Source organism: Zea mays, chromosome 2 (genome assembly GCF_902167145.1).
Source record: "Zea mays cultivar B73 chromosome 2, Zm-B73-REFERENCE-NAM-5.0, whole genome shotgun sequence".
Taxonomy (NCBI): Eukaryota; Viridiplantae; Streptophyta; class Magnoliopsida; order Poales; family Poaceae; genus Zea; species Zea mays.
This window is the reverse complement of record NC_050097.1, coordinates 233,471,957-233,487,403: the sequence shown is the minus strand read 5'-3', so window position 1 is coordinate 233,487,403 and position 15,447 is coordinate 233,471,957. Positions and strand designations below refer to the sequence as shown.

The 15,447-nt window shown below is 54.0% G+C and overlaps 1 protein-coding gene across 7 annotated transcripts in view; it reads right to left on the bottom strand.

Moving 5' to 3' along the window:
* Positions 1-15,447, bottom strand: part of LOC103648097 (uncharacterized) — a 63,121-nt gene that overhangs the window by 8,796 nt on the left and 38,878 nt on the right. For all 7 annotated transcript variants that reach the window (XM_008672603.3, XM_008672605.3, XM_035965548.1 and 4 more), the window contains 4 exons: positions 8,794-9,019; positions 7,504-7,932; positions 3,625-3,682; positions 3,420-3,507 (listed from right to left, as the gene is read on the bottom strand). In XM_008672603.3, the coding sequence (XP_008670825.1) occupies positions 3,420-3,507; positions 3,625-3,682; positions 7,504-7,932; positions 8,794-9,019 (801 nt within the window). The remainder of the gene's footprint in view (positions 1-3,419; positions 3,508-3,624; positions 3,683-7,503; positions 7,933-8,793; positions 9,020-15,447) is intronic.

Below are 15,447 nucleotides of genomic sequence, written 5' to 3'. Positions count from 1 at the left end.
AGGATGCGTTCCCCATCCCGGTCGTTGACGAGCTCCATGGCGCCAGCTTCTTCACCAAGCTCGACCTCCGATCCGGATACCACCAAGTCCGCATGAGGCTGGCCGACATCGACAAAACAGCATTCCGGACGCATGACGCCTTCTTCGAATTTTTGGTCATGCCGTTCGGACTCTGCAACGTGCCAGCCACCTTCCAAGCTCTCATGAACGACGTGTTGCGCGCTTACCTCCGCCGGTTTGTGCTTGTCTTCTTTGACGACATTCTGATCTACAGCTCATCCTGGGCGGACCACTTGCGCCACCTCCGCGTCGTCCTCTCGGTGCTCCGACAACACCGTCTCTTCGTTAAGCGTTCCAAGTGCGCTTTTGGCGTGGACACCGTCGCCTACCTCGGCCACACCATCTCGGCGTCGGGCGTGGCCATGGATCCGACCAAGGTGCAGGCCATCCGTGATTGGCCGCAACCGCGCTCGGCCAGGGCGGTGCGTGGATTCCTCGGGCTCGCAGGCTACTATAGGAAATTCGTCCACAACTACGGCATCATCGCAGCCCCCCTCACCGCTCTCCTAAAAAAGGAGGGGTTCCGATGGAACGACGACGCATCGGGGGCCTTCAGTACTCTCAAGGAGGCCGTGACATCCGCACCCGTACTGTCGCTCCCTGACTTCACCAAGCAGTTCGTCGTAGAGTGCGACGCTTCGACGTACGGCTTCGGCGCGGTGCTCGTCCAGGAGGGCCACCCCATTGCTTTCTTCAGTCGGCCGGTGGCTCCACGTCACCGCTCCCTCGCAGCTTATGAGCAGGAGCTCATCGGCCTGGTACAGGCCGTTCGCCACTGGCGGCCATACCTTTGGGGGCGGCGTTTCACCATCAAGACAGACCACTATAGTCTCAAATACTTGCTCGACCAGCGCCTCGCCACGATTCCGCAGCACCATTGGGTCGGCAAGTTGCTGGGGTTCGACTTCTCCGTCGAGTACCGGTCAGGCTCCACGAACACGGTGGCCGACGCCCTCTCCCGCCGCGACACTGAGGAGGGCGCCGTGTTGGCAATTTCTGCGCCGCGCTTTGACTTCATCGGCCGCCTGCGTCACGCCCAAGCTACCGATCCGGCACTGGTGGCCATCCACGACGAGGTGCGCCGAGGCACCCGCACCGCGCCCTGGTCGGTCGTCGACGACATGGTCGCCTACGAGAGGCGCCTATACATTCCCCCCGCCTCTCCACTACTGCAAGAAATTTTGGAGGCCGTCCACGGCGACGGGCATGAGGGCGTCCACCGTACACTGCACCGGCTCCGCCGTGATTTCCATTTCCCCAACATGCGACGTTTGGTGCAGGAATTTGTGCGGGCGTGCTCCACTTGTCAGCGGTACAAGTCCGAGCATCTCCATCCAGCAGGGTTGCTCTTGCCTCTACCCGTGCCCTCGGCGGTCTGGGCTGACATCGCGCTGGACTTTGTGGAGGCGCTACCCCGCGTGAATGGGAAGACGGTGATCCTGTCCGTGGTTGACCGCTTCAGCAAGTACTGCCACTTCATTCCACTCGCGCACCCGTACACGGCAGAGACGGTGGCACAGGCATTCTTCACCGACATTGTGCGCCTCCACGGCGTTCCGCAGTCCATCGTCTCCGACCGCGACCCCGTGTTCACCTCGACGTTCTGGCAGGAGCTCATGAGGCTTATGGGTACTAAGCTTCACATGGCGTCCGCTTTTCATCCCCAGTCGGACGGCCAGACGGAAGCCGCCAACCGAGTCATAGTGATGTACCTGCGCTGCTTCACTGGAGATCGCCCCCGCCAATGGCTGCGCTGGTTGCCGTGAGCTGAGTACACCTACAACACCGCGTACCAGACTTCGCTTCGGGACACACCGTTTCGGGTGGTGTATGGCCGAGAGCCACCTTCCATCCGCTCTTATGAGCCGGGGGAGACGAGGGTGGCAGCCGTCGCCCGGGACATGGAGGCTCGGGAGGCCTTCCTGGAGGAGGTCCGGTACCGCCTAGAGCAGGCCCAGGCGACCCAGAAGCTTTACTACGATCGGCACCACCGTCAAGTCTCCTACTAGCCAGGGGATTGGGCCCTCCTTCGTCTTCGGCAGCGGGCAGCTTCTTCAATGCCCAGGACCACCACGGGCAAGCTCAAGCCTCGCTTTGTGGGGCCCTACCGCGTCGTCGAGCTCATCAACGACGTCGCCGTTCGCCTGGCCTTGCCGCCAGGGGCGCGCCTCCATGATGTGTTCCACGTGGGTGTCCTCAAGAAGTTTGTCGGTGTTCCACCAGCGTCCCCGCCTGCCTTACCAATCATCCACAACGGCGCCGTGGTCCCTGAGCCGATGCAGGTTACTCAGGCACGCTTGGCACGAGGCGTGCGTCAAGTTCTCGTCCACTGGAGGGGCGAACCGGCCGAGTCTGCTTCCTGGGAAGACCTCGACGAATTCCGCAGCAAGTACCCAGACTTTCAGCTCGAGGACGAGCTGGGTCTCGAGGGGGGAGAGATGTCATGTGCGGGCGCACATATAGGCGCCGCCGTGACGCACGCCGCGCTGCAGAGCGCGCTGAACGCGCACAGGAGGAGGCCACAACCAGTGGATAGATTTAGAAATAAAGATAAGGCTAGAGAATAAGATTGAGATGAGAGAATTGTGGAGAGTTAGTTGGTAGCAGATAAGTCCAAGAAAATAGGAGTTAGTTGACAGTTTATAGGAGAAGTTGATTAGCCATAGGGCTATTTATAAGCCACATGGCAGCAGGGAATGAGGCAAGCAAGATTATTATTTCCTAATCTCTCTCTCTCTAAACAAGCCGACGGTTGAGGGGAAAAACCTCACCGGCGACGACGGACCGTGGCTACGAACTCCGTAGTCAGGGGCCAGCTACCCTAGGTTGGGAGGTCCTTGACATACACCATGAACAATTACTCAATTAGTGATTGATCACATAACTTGACACTTGATAATACAATCTTTGCTTTCCTACTAAACCAGTAACCTTCCTAATCAATTGGTAGTTGGTAAGGCACCAATTAAATAGGAAGGTGACAAATTATCTTTGGTAACAAATTATCCTAGGAAATAGGGCTCCTTATTTTAGATGGTAACCCCTTCCATAATCCTACTGCTACAGTACACACATTTGTTCAGCATCCTTAAGGTTAGATGCAGAGCTAGACTGAAATACATATGGATTCAGCTCTTATATGTATTCTGTTAACCTTACACACTCAGTGTTGGGTGTTTCACAAAATTTTTACATTTGGCTCAGCAGCTGCAAAAATGCCTCTGCAAATAAAGTCAGCTACCAAATAATAGATTACTAATATTTCAACAGCTATCTACCAATAATCATTAAACTCCTATGTAAAAATTAAACACTGGCAAATTGTAAAAAGGACATGAGTATAAGAACTTGAATCCTACATGTTCAGCTTATTTTGCTTTGCTTCAGATGGAACCTCTCTTAGACACTTTCCAGTCTCCATGTCCTCAAAGCAAATGATCATGTTCTCTTCCATGGCGTAAAAATAAGCAATGTTAACATGACTAGTTAATAGAAATTGTTAACAGAAAAGGATTCAAGAAGTATAGAAAACAAGGAAAAAATAGGCAGCGACATCATTTCTACCAGGTTTGATATCCCGGTGGGTGATATTACGATCATGACAAGCCTTCAGTCCCATCAACTAAGGGAAAAAATAAAATAAGTTAATATACTAAACCACCAATAAGAAGCAATTTGCAGAACAAGTGTTGCTCTTTTTACTTATTAGACTGTTGATGGTAGCTTACATCTAAAAGAAACTAAAATGCCTCCATAGCAATGTTTTAAAGTCGAGCGACTAGTCGCGACTAGTCGAGAAGTCGGTGCAGATGAGCTAGTCGGGATGGACGACTCGACTTTTATTCCTAGTCGCTCGACTCGTCGACTAGTCATGACTAGTCGGTGCAGTTAAGTCAGTCGACTTATTTGGGCCAAGTAAAAAATTAGCCCAATAGCCCACACAGTCTTCTCAGTTATAAAGGGTAAAACCCTAAACCTACTGTTCAGTTTATCTAGCAACCGCCAGCACGTGCAGAGCACGTACGCGGCCGCCGGCCAGCCAAAGCGCCGCCGCCCACCTGCCAGCCGGAGCGTCGCTGCCCACCGGCCAGTCGGAGTGCCGGCGCCCACCAGAGCCCCACCCCCGCCATGTAGCAGAGACCCCCCCCCCAAGCCACGCAGCAGAGCCCCGTGGCCCCTGCACTCGCCGAGGAGCAGAACGCCGCCGCCTGCCAGCTCGCCGGATATGGCTGCCGCTGGTGATCCACCTCTTCCTATTGACGTTGAGGTATGTCCCCAATCCCCATCCTCCTTCCTCCCTCCCCTGCTCCTTCCCTTTCGTGTTTGATTGCTGCCTCTCCTGCGCGCTCTGTAGTCTGTACCCTCTGCTCTGCTACATGGAACATGTTCATTCAAGCCATCTCTCACTCTTCCTCTCCCTGCCATCGTCTTTATTATACAGGCAGCAAGCCAAGGGAATCAAGTGTTCCATATGATCCATCCAAGGACCCATTGAGAAAGCCAGCTAAACCCAAGGATCCAGCATGGAAGTATGCATTTTGGTCAAAATTGGAGAAGAAGGATGTCAGGGCCAAAGGAGGCCCACGGAGGGACTGCGGGAGCAGCAGCCATGGGCCCTCCAAGGGGGATTAGATAAGGATAGTTAGAGATAAGATTACTTGAGATTATTTAGGAGATTAGTGGAGAATATCTAGGAAGGTTATCAATTAGTTTGTTGAGAGTTTTTAGGAGAGTTTTAAGGAGATAAGGATCTCTAGCTAGATAGGGGCGGTCAGCCGGCCTATTTATGTAATCAATAGATGAGAAATAAAGTGGGCAAACATTAGAAGGGAGAAACCCTCCTCTTGCTCGTCCATGGGCAGAGGCCTCCGGCCGACGTTCCTGCCCATCGATACCCCTCTTCAATCCCTCACCGATCTAGCGACCATAACAAAGGATCTCCTCCAATGTACTTTGTGCAACTAGCAAGTGTTTGTTGGAGTAGGGAGAATGAAGCGGCACCTTTGTGGAGGTTATCCTGATGTAGGGAAATGCCCAAAAGCTACTGCAAAAATCAGGCAAGAGATGAGTGAGTATTGAAGTCTAATTCAAGGAAATTTAAATGTGAACTTGATCTTGATGGTGTGAATGAGAACTCAGCATATGAGACTCAGGTAGATCAGCCCGATATCACTGAGGGAGCAGTGATGGCCCTTCTCAAGGAATGAGGCTAACATACAGCTACTGGAGTTGGAGAAGATAACAGATGATGAGATGTGTCGGTGTTTTGAACCCCCCCTCCCCCCCCCCCCCCCCCCGGGGGGGGTTCCTCAACCAACTAGTGAATTAGTGTTGCGTGCCTAGACCCAGATGGGTGATGCAAGATGACACAAGCCTTTATCCTGGTTCGAGCAAGAGAAAGCCCTACTTCCAGCAGAGGGGGATGAGACTTATATTACTTGCACCTAAGTGCTTGTAGTAGGGGGTACAAGCTGGCCGAGAGAGGGAGTGGATCCCAAGTCCCTGGTGGTGATTGAGGCAAGTGCCAATATCGGTCGTGGAGGTGAAAAACTGTGAAGTGTTACCCTCCCTGAATGAAGCCCTAGGCTCCTCTATTTATAGCCTCAAGGAGGGCTCCCAGTAGCGCCATGGTTTGTTGCGTATAGGAGAGGAGGCATGTCTGAGCCCCTGTAGTCAGTATGGTCGCCGATATGGCCTTCATACTTGTTGCTAACTTGAACCCGAAGGTGGTTGTCCGTTCCCTGTATTTGCATCTTTGACCGAGCAGAGAGCCGAGGCCAGCGTCTGGGGCTCGAACACGTACTTGAGCCTGCCTGATGAAGGCGTTGCCTGAGTCGTAGTTGTTGCCACAGTGATAAGCATGGTAAAAAGCGCATGGTAATCCGTCCCATATGGTGTAAAGCAGACTTGACGTCGATCCTATAGCCATCCTGTTGTCAGCAGCCTTCGCGGAGGAGTTGGTGATGTCCTCTAGTCGATGTTATCTAGGCCGAGGCCAAGCTCGGGCGAGATGGAGGTTCCTCCGAGGCCTTGGCCGAGCCTGCCTTGGGGGCCGTATAAGGAGGAGGTAGCACAGTTGTCGGAGTGGCCTCCTGCAGGATTCGCAGGGAGTTGTTGTTGGGGCAGTTGGCCGAAGCCAAGCTCGAACGAGGCGGAGTTTTCTCCGAGGCTGAGGCCGACTTCAGGCAAGGCGGAACTCTCTCCTGAGGGTGAGACCATGCCCTGACGTACGCACATCTCGTCCGGAGTTACTTGAGTACAGCAGACAGCGTGGGGAGCAGACAACGTGGGGGAGCAGTGGTCGTTATCCCCGGGCCTGCGCCATCGTAGTTGGTGAAAGTGGATGGGACCGCGGTCCCGTCGCTCCCTGTTTGACTACGGCGTCACGTGGGGTAGGTATTCGCATTAAATGCTCATGTCCCCGTGGTTCCCGTGACCTTTGACCGAGGCTGGGCTCGGGGTCGTCCTCCTGTTCGAGATGGGCTCGGGCGAGGCGTAAATTGTCGTTTCGTGAAGAGGGGACCTCGGGCGAGACTAGGATTTCCCGAGCGCTGCCCTCGCGCGAGGACAGGCTCGGGTGAGGCGGAGTTTCGAGCGACCACCGTGCGAGGTCTCGGGCAAATCGTGGCTCATCTTTTATTGACCTCGAGGAATGTGTATTACGATCTTTTTAGGTGTTTAAGTGTGTTTAGGGGCATAATCTGGGTACCTCTAATTATGATACCCGATAAGATGAACAGTGATGCTGATATGGAAGTGATGCTGATATGAAGACCTCTAGTGCAGCAACAACAATTGTGGGATTTCAAGTGTCCGATGAATTGGATGTTTGAGACAAGAATAAAATTTTGGCTGTTTTTGTGGTGTTTGTCCAACACCTAGATTTCATTTTGTGACCTGGATTGTGTGATGCTGGCCAGTCTCCCAGTTTTTATTTTGTTGTTCTATTTAGAAGGTGGAACTTTGGAGTTTGGAGTTCAGTTTGGACTGTAATATGACATTTGCTTCTAGATGTTGCTGACTTGCTGTTTTAATTTGTTGATTTGTGCTGGGCTGCTAGCTGAATGTGTTGTTTCAATATGCATAATGACTTGTTGGTTGATACACCACTGTTGTTTCTTTAATTTTCTGCAGAAAACATTTAACAATTCTTTGTTTTTGTCCTTTTCAGGCCGCTGCAAGGACAGGAGCAGAAATATGTCCACATTTCCAGCCATTCCAGGTTCATTGTTTCACCCTTTTTTGTGTTCAAGCATGTCCTTTAGTGAGTTTAGTCTTAACATATATATAGACAATTATAAAACTATAATCATTGACTTATGTTCGACTAGTCACGACTAGTCTACTAGTCAGTAACTGCACGACTCGACTCGACTTCTCGACTCAAAAACCTTGCTCCATAGCATTCAGTTCACAGGAGAACCAGAGTCAGCATAAACATACCAGCTGCCATAAGAGGTTTTGCATCTGCTTTAGCCCAGCTTTTGTTGTCCTTAGCCAATGCCACCACTTCGATGGGTGCAAAACTTGGATATGTCTGACCCTCTCATTATTGTTGCCAGTGACTAACTTCGTTTCTTCAGCTGTATATATCAATTTTGATAATGAGTGGCCTTCATTGTGATACACCAGCCAAATTTCCCTTGATTCTGATTCAAAAGATTCTATAAACCTAGCCACATGCTTAAGTGGTTCTTCAGTAGCTGACAAGTTCTTTTCTAGATGGATATCAGGATCATATAGCATGTCCACTGAGATAGTCGATGATTCTATCCTCGACAAACCTTCAAGAGTCCTGGAAGCATTTGAAAATAATTCCCCAAAGTATTTCTCCCGCAATCCACTCAAGTAAGCTGCATTTCCCCTCTCCACCTGCAGTTTTCAATCAAGTCTAAGGTAGGACCGTAGGACAATAAAGCTCTTCTAGTATTAGTACTGTTTCAGAGAAATCCAAATTTCTTTGTTATGTTTGCTTTTTCAGCAAATATTTGCTCTGTGAATAACAAAATAGTTCAAAATATAACAGATGGTCCAGTATAAAACAATCCATTAAGTCAAATGAATTGGAATACAAAACAATTTTGTTTACTGCACAGCTAACCTGATTAAGAATAAATAATCTAGACACAGTAGAATCACAAATAACCTGAATTGCAATAAATCCAAGAGTAGATAAAAAAAATACAAAAACACATAAAACTTTAGGCTTGGACAATAATAATTATATGTTTTCCTTGGCACTTTCCCAGCATCAGCGAGTAGCTAAAAGGAATTGATGTGGTAGTTTCTGGATTGAACCACACTGCTGAGTACCCTTCTGGGGCAGAACATATGTACTTTCCGTCACAAGTGATTTTTCTGTTAATTTTTTTGCTGGTCAAGGGGCAACTCTTTCCCGAGTGGACAAATGAAGCCTAAAGCTTACATGCAATGGCCACAAGCATATTTGAAAGGTTTCTGTAGGATGCAATACTTTTGAAGTTTTAAGGCCCAGCCAAAAGGTAATAAGCAAGAGCAGCTTGCCTTAGACCTGGCAAATGCTCCTCCCTACTGCATGCACTATGAGGCTGAGCTGCTAGATGTGGGAGTATTTTTCAAGTTTGTTACTGATTAATGCACAAGAGGAAGTTTTCTTCTTTAAACATATCTACTGTAATGCAGATGTGGGGCTTCTGTAGGGAACCCTAGATGGGAAAAGGCGATAAAGACAAGTGTTCGATTGATTTAATTTACCATTATGCGCTTCAGTATGAATAAATCACCATTTACTGTGCCTGAACCATGATCTTCATCAGATGACATTCTGCCTGAACTTGTGCAATTATACATCTCTGATTGAGATATATTTGTAAAGTGTGGAGGCTCTTTATGAACATCTGTATCTTCAGAACAATTCCAATGAAATGCCAACCAGACTTCACCGTACGACCCACGATCAAACCTTCTCTTGAGCTTGTACCTAGACATGGTTAAAAAAGGGAATCTCCTTTTAGTGAATAAAAAGACTTGAACTATTATCATGACATTGTATGTTATACCAAGCAATGTAGTTGAATAATGTGCAAATGCACTATTAAATATAAAGAACGTCAAAGCACATTCCAGGTATGTGGTTGCAAAGGACTAAATCATTACCTTACAGCTCATATCAACTATATGTCTAATCAGACCAATAAAGCTTGCAAGAAGTAACCCTTGCAACAACTCTTCCATTTAGAAATATGTTTATCTTCCACTTCACTCAAGGAAAAAGGATAGTCATTTCATAAATGTTACGCTGAGACAATAGACAACAACGATTTTTCTGCCTCGCAATTAGAGATAAGTATAGAGATACGTATGTATCTTATCTTGTACCCCAAGTTGTACCATGGCTATATATATGAAAGTCACCAGTCCCTAAGGTGTGAGGTGTTACCTAATTCCGTACATGGAATCAATCGCCTTGGTTACCTTCCGATTACCTTCCCTGTCCTAGCTCCTTGCCCACACCGGCAAATCCCGATTGCGTGCCTACCCCCCTTCCCCGGCCTCCTACTCCAGCCGCACGTGCGCTTCCCCACATGTCCCCCCACACTCCTCTAGCTGTCTCGTTCTTCGGCCATGCGCGCCCCGCCTTCTCCCTCGCGTGCCCCACCTCCCCCGACGTGGTGGTTTTCCCCACGCCACGCGCAATCTCCATCATGTGCCGCCCTATCCCCTACGTGCAGGGCTCCTTTGCTCGCGCACGTGTCTCCCTTGCCCTAACCCATCTACCCTCTCGCACGCGTCCAAGATGGCTATGGAACCTATAGGAAACCCTAACCCTAGTATAGGGTGGGGCTATATATTAATAGACTTGGTGTTGAGCCTGACCCATTACAGAGGAGCGAGAGTGTAAATGTATAGGGAAAACCACCAAACCCTAATACAATTCTAACACCCCCCGGCAGTCGCAACTCTAGCCTGTACAGATGTTGAGACTGGACCGAAAGTCTAGAAATACACTCATCGGTAACCCCTTGGTGAATATGTCAGCGAACTGCAGCATGGTGGGGACACTGAGAACCCGAACATCACCTGCAGCGACACGCTCGCGGACAAAGTGCAGGTCGATATCCACATGCTTCGTGCGCTGATGTTGCACAAGATTGGTGGAGAGGTAGACGGCGTTGACGTTGTCACAAGAGACCAGGGTGGCGCGCTGGAGGGGGCTGTAGAGCTCGTGTAGGAGCTGGCGCATCAAGGATGCCTCTGCCACGCCGTTGGCCACAGCGCGATACTCGGCCTCTGCGCTGGAGCGGGAGACGACAGGCTGCTGCTTGGCGGCCCAAGAGACGAGGTTGGCAGAAACACGGCATAGCCGGAGGTGGACCGGCGCGTATCGAGGCAGCCGGCCAAGTCAGCGTTGGTGTAGACCACAAGTTCCGACGTCGATGATGGTCGGAGGAGGAGGCCGTAGTCGAGGGAGCCCCTGAGGTAGCGCAGAATCCGCTTGAGAACGGTGAGATGGGGCTCTCGTGGTGTGTGCATATGAAGGCACACCTGCTGAACGGTGTAGGCGATGCCGGGCCAGGAGAAGGTAAGGTACTGGAGCGCGCCTGTCAGGCTCCGGTAAGACGCTGCGTCGGTGACCGGGGGCCCGTCGTCCTCAGAGAGCTTCGCCTGAGTGTCAACAGGTGTGGAGCAAGGCTTGCAGTCGGACATGTCAGCCCGCTCCAGAATGTCGATGGTGTACTGACGCGGGTGCAGGAAGAGACCCTGGTGCCGGCGTTCGGCAATGATGCCGAGGAAGTGATGGAGAGGCCCCAGGTCCTTCATCGCAAACTCCCGCTGGAGGGCGGTAATCGTTCGTTGTAGGAGATCGGCGGTGGATGCCGTGAGCACAATGTCGTCGACGTAGAGGAGGTAGACGATGTCCTCGCCCCGCCGGTAGATGAAGAGTGATGTGTCCGACTTGGCCTCGACGAAACCGATGGAGGCCAGGTAGGTGGCGAAGCGGCTGTACCACGCCCGCGGCGCCTGCTTGAGGCCGTAGAGGGAGCGGTTCAGCCGGCAGACCAGGTCCAGGTTAGCGGCGTCGATGAAGCCGGTGGGCTGGCTGCAGTAGACAGTCTCCGTCAGAGTGCCATGGAGAAAGGCGTTCTTGACGTCGAGCTGGTGGATCGCCCAGTTTCGAGAGAGGGCGAGGACGGCGCGGATGGTGGCAAACTTGACGACGGGGTTCAAGGTCTTATCATAGTCCACTCCAAGGCGCTGGGTGAAGCACTGAAGGACCCAGCGGGCCTTGTAGCGGTCGAGGGAGCCATCCGAAGTCAGGTTGTGGCGAAAGAGCCACTTGCCGGTGACCACATTGGTACCGGGTGGACGCGGCACCAGGTCCCAGGTGTGGTTGGCCAGCAAGGCCGCGTACTCCTCCGCCATGGCCCGACGCCAATGAGGGTCGGCGAGGGCGGTGCGAATGGAGGAGGGGACCGGAGAGGCGTCCGGTGGAGTAGTGGTCATATCAGCGGCCAAGATCAGCTTGTCGACAGGCCGAAGTACACCGACAACGCGACGAGTCACCTTCGGGTGAATGTGTCCGGGGTCACGGTGAATGGTGGCTGGGTGGTACACCGACGGCTCAGGGACCGCAGGCGTGGCCGGCCCGCGGCGATGATAAACGACGGCGAGGTCGGCGAATCTGATCGAGCTCGTTGAGGGGCCCGGGTCCGTGAGCGCCGAGGGAGGTGCGCTCTCGCGGCGGTGATAGATGAGGACGGGATCAGCGAAGCGGTTCCCGCTCGTCGACGGGGCCGGAGTCGCCGGGTGGGGTCCACGGGGCTGCGCGTGGCACAGGCAAGGTCGACGGGGCCGCGCGTGCCGCAGGCAGACGTGCGAGCGGGGGCGTCGAAACCACAAGTGGTGAAGGTGCATGAGGTGCGAGGCGAGGTGCCGGGGAGGGATGTGTACTCAGATCAGACTCAAGGAGGGAGTCGAGATCGGTGGGTGGGGAGGAGCCAACAAGGGGAAACACATCTTCGTCGAAAACGACGTGACGAAAGATGATGATGCGATGGGAGGTGAGGTCAAGACAACGATACCCCTTCTGGTCAGGAGAGTAGCCAAGGAAGAGGCAACGAGTGGAGCGTGGAGACAACTTATGAGGAGCAGTAGCGGAAGTGTTGGGGTAGCAGGCAAAGCCAAACACGCGGAGGTGGTCGTAGGAGGGTGTTGTGTCGTACAGGGCGAAGTGGGAGGTGGGGTGGCTCACTACCTTCAATGGGAGGCGGTAGAGGATGATGGAATAAGTCTTGAGCATCTAGAGGACAGCCTGCTTTTGACTGTCCTCTGTAGTCCTTTAGCATCTAGAGGACAGCTTGACTGTCCTCTGTAGTCTCTTTAGCTTCTAGAGGACAGCAGTCACTTTTTGACTGTCCTCTGTAGTCGCTTTAGCATCTAGAGGACAACAGTCGCTTTTGACTGTCCTCTGTAGTCTCTTTAGCATCTAGAGGACAATTCTGTTGTGTAGTGTGTGTGAGAAGGTGTGGTAGTGCAGCCCCTAGGGCTATAAATATGTGTCTCCAACCCCTCTTAAGGGTATGGCATTGTGTAGTGTTTGAAGAAATAAAACAGAAAATTGCCCCAACTCATAGTGTCATCCTCTTGATGAGAGTTAGAGTCCCTCTACTTACAATTGGTATCAGAGCCAAACTATCCTGCAGCCTAAACATCTCGTGCTCATCTCCTTCCCGTGCCTCTCCCCACACTCAGTCGGCAGCAAGAGCTCCAACTGTTTCTTCCTCCCCTGCTCAGACGAGCAGCCTTTCGTTTGAGACAGCCTCTTCCACACGCAGCGACCCCTCACTAGCCCACCATGTCCCTACGCTCGGCCACTTCGAGTGCGTGGCGCCAGCAGGAGGCCGAGGTCGCCGCGGCACAAGAACGCGAGCGAGCAGCAGCGGCTGCAGCGACAGCGGCGAGGGCAGCACGGTTGGCGGCGGCGGAACTGGCAGCGGCGAGAGCGGAAGTAGAAGCAGCGGAGGCGGCGGATGCTGCACGTGCGGCGGCAGCAGAGCTCGAGGTTCTGCGCGGCAGTAGAGCTGGCAGCTCTGCTTCTGTCGACGACAACACCGACGAAGAGCTCAGGCTGGCGAGGGAAGCAGCGCGAGAGCAGGCTGCACAGTGGGCAGCCGCGCACCCCCATGGGGGCGCGCGTGGCGGCAGCCCAGATAGGCGTCGACGCGCTGACGGCGCTCTGGGCGAGGGCGCACGCGGCGGCAGCCCAGACGGGCGTAGACGCGCAGGCGGTGCTCCCGGCGGTGGCGACCGGGTCGACGGAGATCGCGGCCTCTACAGGCGGCGCGACTCTCCCTCCCCGGATCGGTATCATGGTCGCCGCATGGCCCAGGCCATTGTCAGGGCATCGGTCCCGGCGGTGGGTGGCCTACCCTCACCAAGACCAACTACGTTGAGTGGGCCGCGGTGATGAGGGTACGGCTCCAGGTTCGCCAAATGTGGGAAGCAGTTCGGTACGGCGACGTCGACTACCACGAGGATCGGCGTGCGTTGGATACCCTCATTGCTGCAGTCCCGTCTGAGATGCAGTTTTCGCTTTCCCAGAAGCGGACTGCCAAGGAGGCCTGGGACGCCATCGCTGCGACCCGCATCGGCAGCGACCGTGCCCGCAAGACCACACTGCAGGCACTTCGCAAGGAGTGGGAGAACCTGGCCTTCAAGCCAGGTGAGGATGTTGATGACTTTGCTCTCGGCCTCAACACTCTGTTGCAGAAGATGGTGCAGTTCGGCGACGACACCTACGATGAGGAGACAGCTGTTGAGAAGCTCTTCCGTTGCATCCCCGAGAAGTACAAGCAGATCGCTCGCTCGATCGAGTCTCTGCTAGACCTCTCCACGATGACGATCGAAGAGGCGATAGGTCGTCTCAAGGTGGTCGACGGCGACGAACCACAGGCTCCCTCTGGCCCTATCACTATTGGCGGGAAGCTACATCTCACACGGGAGCAGTGGGAGGCCTGCCAGGGTGACCAGAAGAAGGGGGAGTCCTCCTCGACACGAGGCCGCAAACGCGGCAAGCCGCGCAAGGCGCGTGGAGGCGCCCAGGCCAGGACGCGAGGACATGCTGAGGGTGGTGCCTGTGGAGGTGCCCAAGGCGGCGCCGTCGGCAACAAGAAGCCGGCACGAGACGACGGCTGTCACAACTGCGGCAAGCTTGGCCACTGGGCCAGGGACTGTCGACAGCCACGACGTGGCCAGGCCAACGTCGCACAGGCGGAGGCGGAGGAGGAGGCTCTGCTCCTAGCACATGCAAGCATCGAGCCATCTCCAGCGGCACCGGCCGCAGCGACACTCCTCCACCTTGATGAGTCGAAAGCACGCGCTTTCCTTGGCGACGGCTCCAACAAGGACATGATCGAAGGATGGTGCCTCGACACCGGCGCCACTCATCACATGACCGGCCGACGGGAGTTCTTCACCGAGCTTGACTCTAGCGTCCGAGGCTCTGTCAAGTTTGGGGACGCCTCCGGCGTAGAGATCAAGGGTGCCGGCTCAGTCGTCTTCACCGCCGCGTCTGGTGAGCACAGGCTGCTCACCGGAGTCTACTACATCCCCTCGTTGAGGAACTCTATCATCAGCTTGGGACATCTGGATGAGAACGGTTCGCGCGTGGAGGTCGAGCACGGAGTCATGAGGATCTGGGATCCCTCTCGTCGCCTTCTTGCCAAGGTACGCAGGAGTCCAAATCGGCTATACATCCTCAATGTGAAGGTGGCACAACCTTGCTGCCTTGCTGCTCGTCGAGACGACGGGGCATGGCAGTGGCACGAGCGCTTGGGGCACCTTAACTTCGAGGCCCTGAAGCGGCTCAGTGCCAAGGAGATGGTACGAGGCCTGCCGTGCCTTGACAATGTGGAGCAATTCTGCGATGTCTGCCTGTTGCCAAAGCAGAGACGGCTCCCCTTTCCCCAGCAGTCGAGCTTCCGAGCCAAGGAGAGGCTCGAGCTCGTGCATGGGGACTTGTGTGGCCCGGTGACACCAGCCACACCAGGAGGACGACGCTACTTCTTGCTGCTCGTCGACGATCTCTCCCGCTACATGTGGGTGATGATCCTTGGCAGCAAGGGAGAGGCTGCGAACGCCATCAGGCGTGTGCAGGTCGCTGCGGAGGCGGAGTGCGGCCGCAAGCTGCGCGTGCTGCGCACCGACCACGGCGGCGAATTCATGGCAGCTGAGTTCGCGTCGTACTGCGCGGATGAGGGCGTTCAGCGCCACTACTCCGCGCCGTACAGCCCGCAGCAGAACGGCGTCGTCGAGCGGCGCAACCAGACGGTTGTGGGGATGGCTCGGGCTCTCCTCAAGCAGAGAGGAATGCCAGCTGTCTTCTGGGGAGAGGCGGTGGTGACAGCG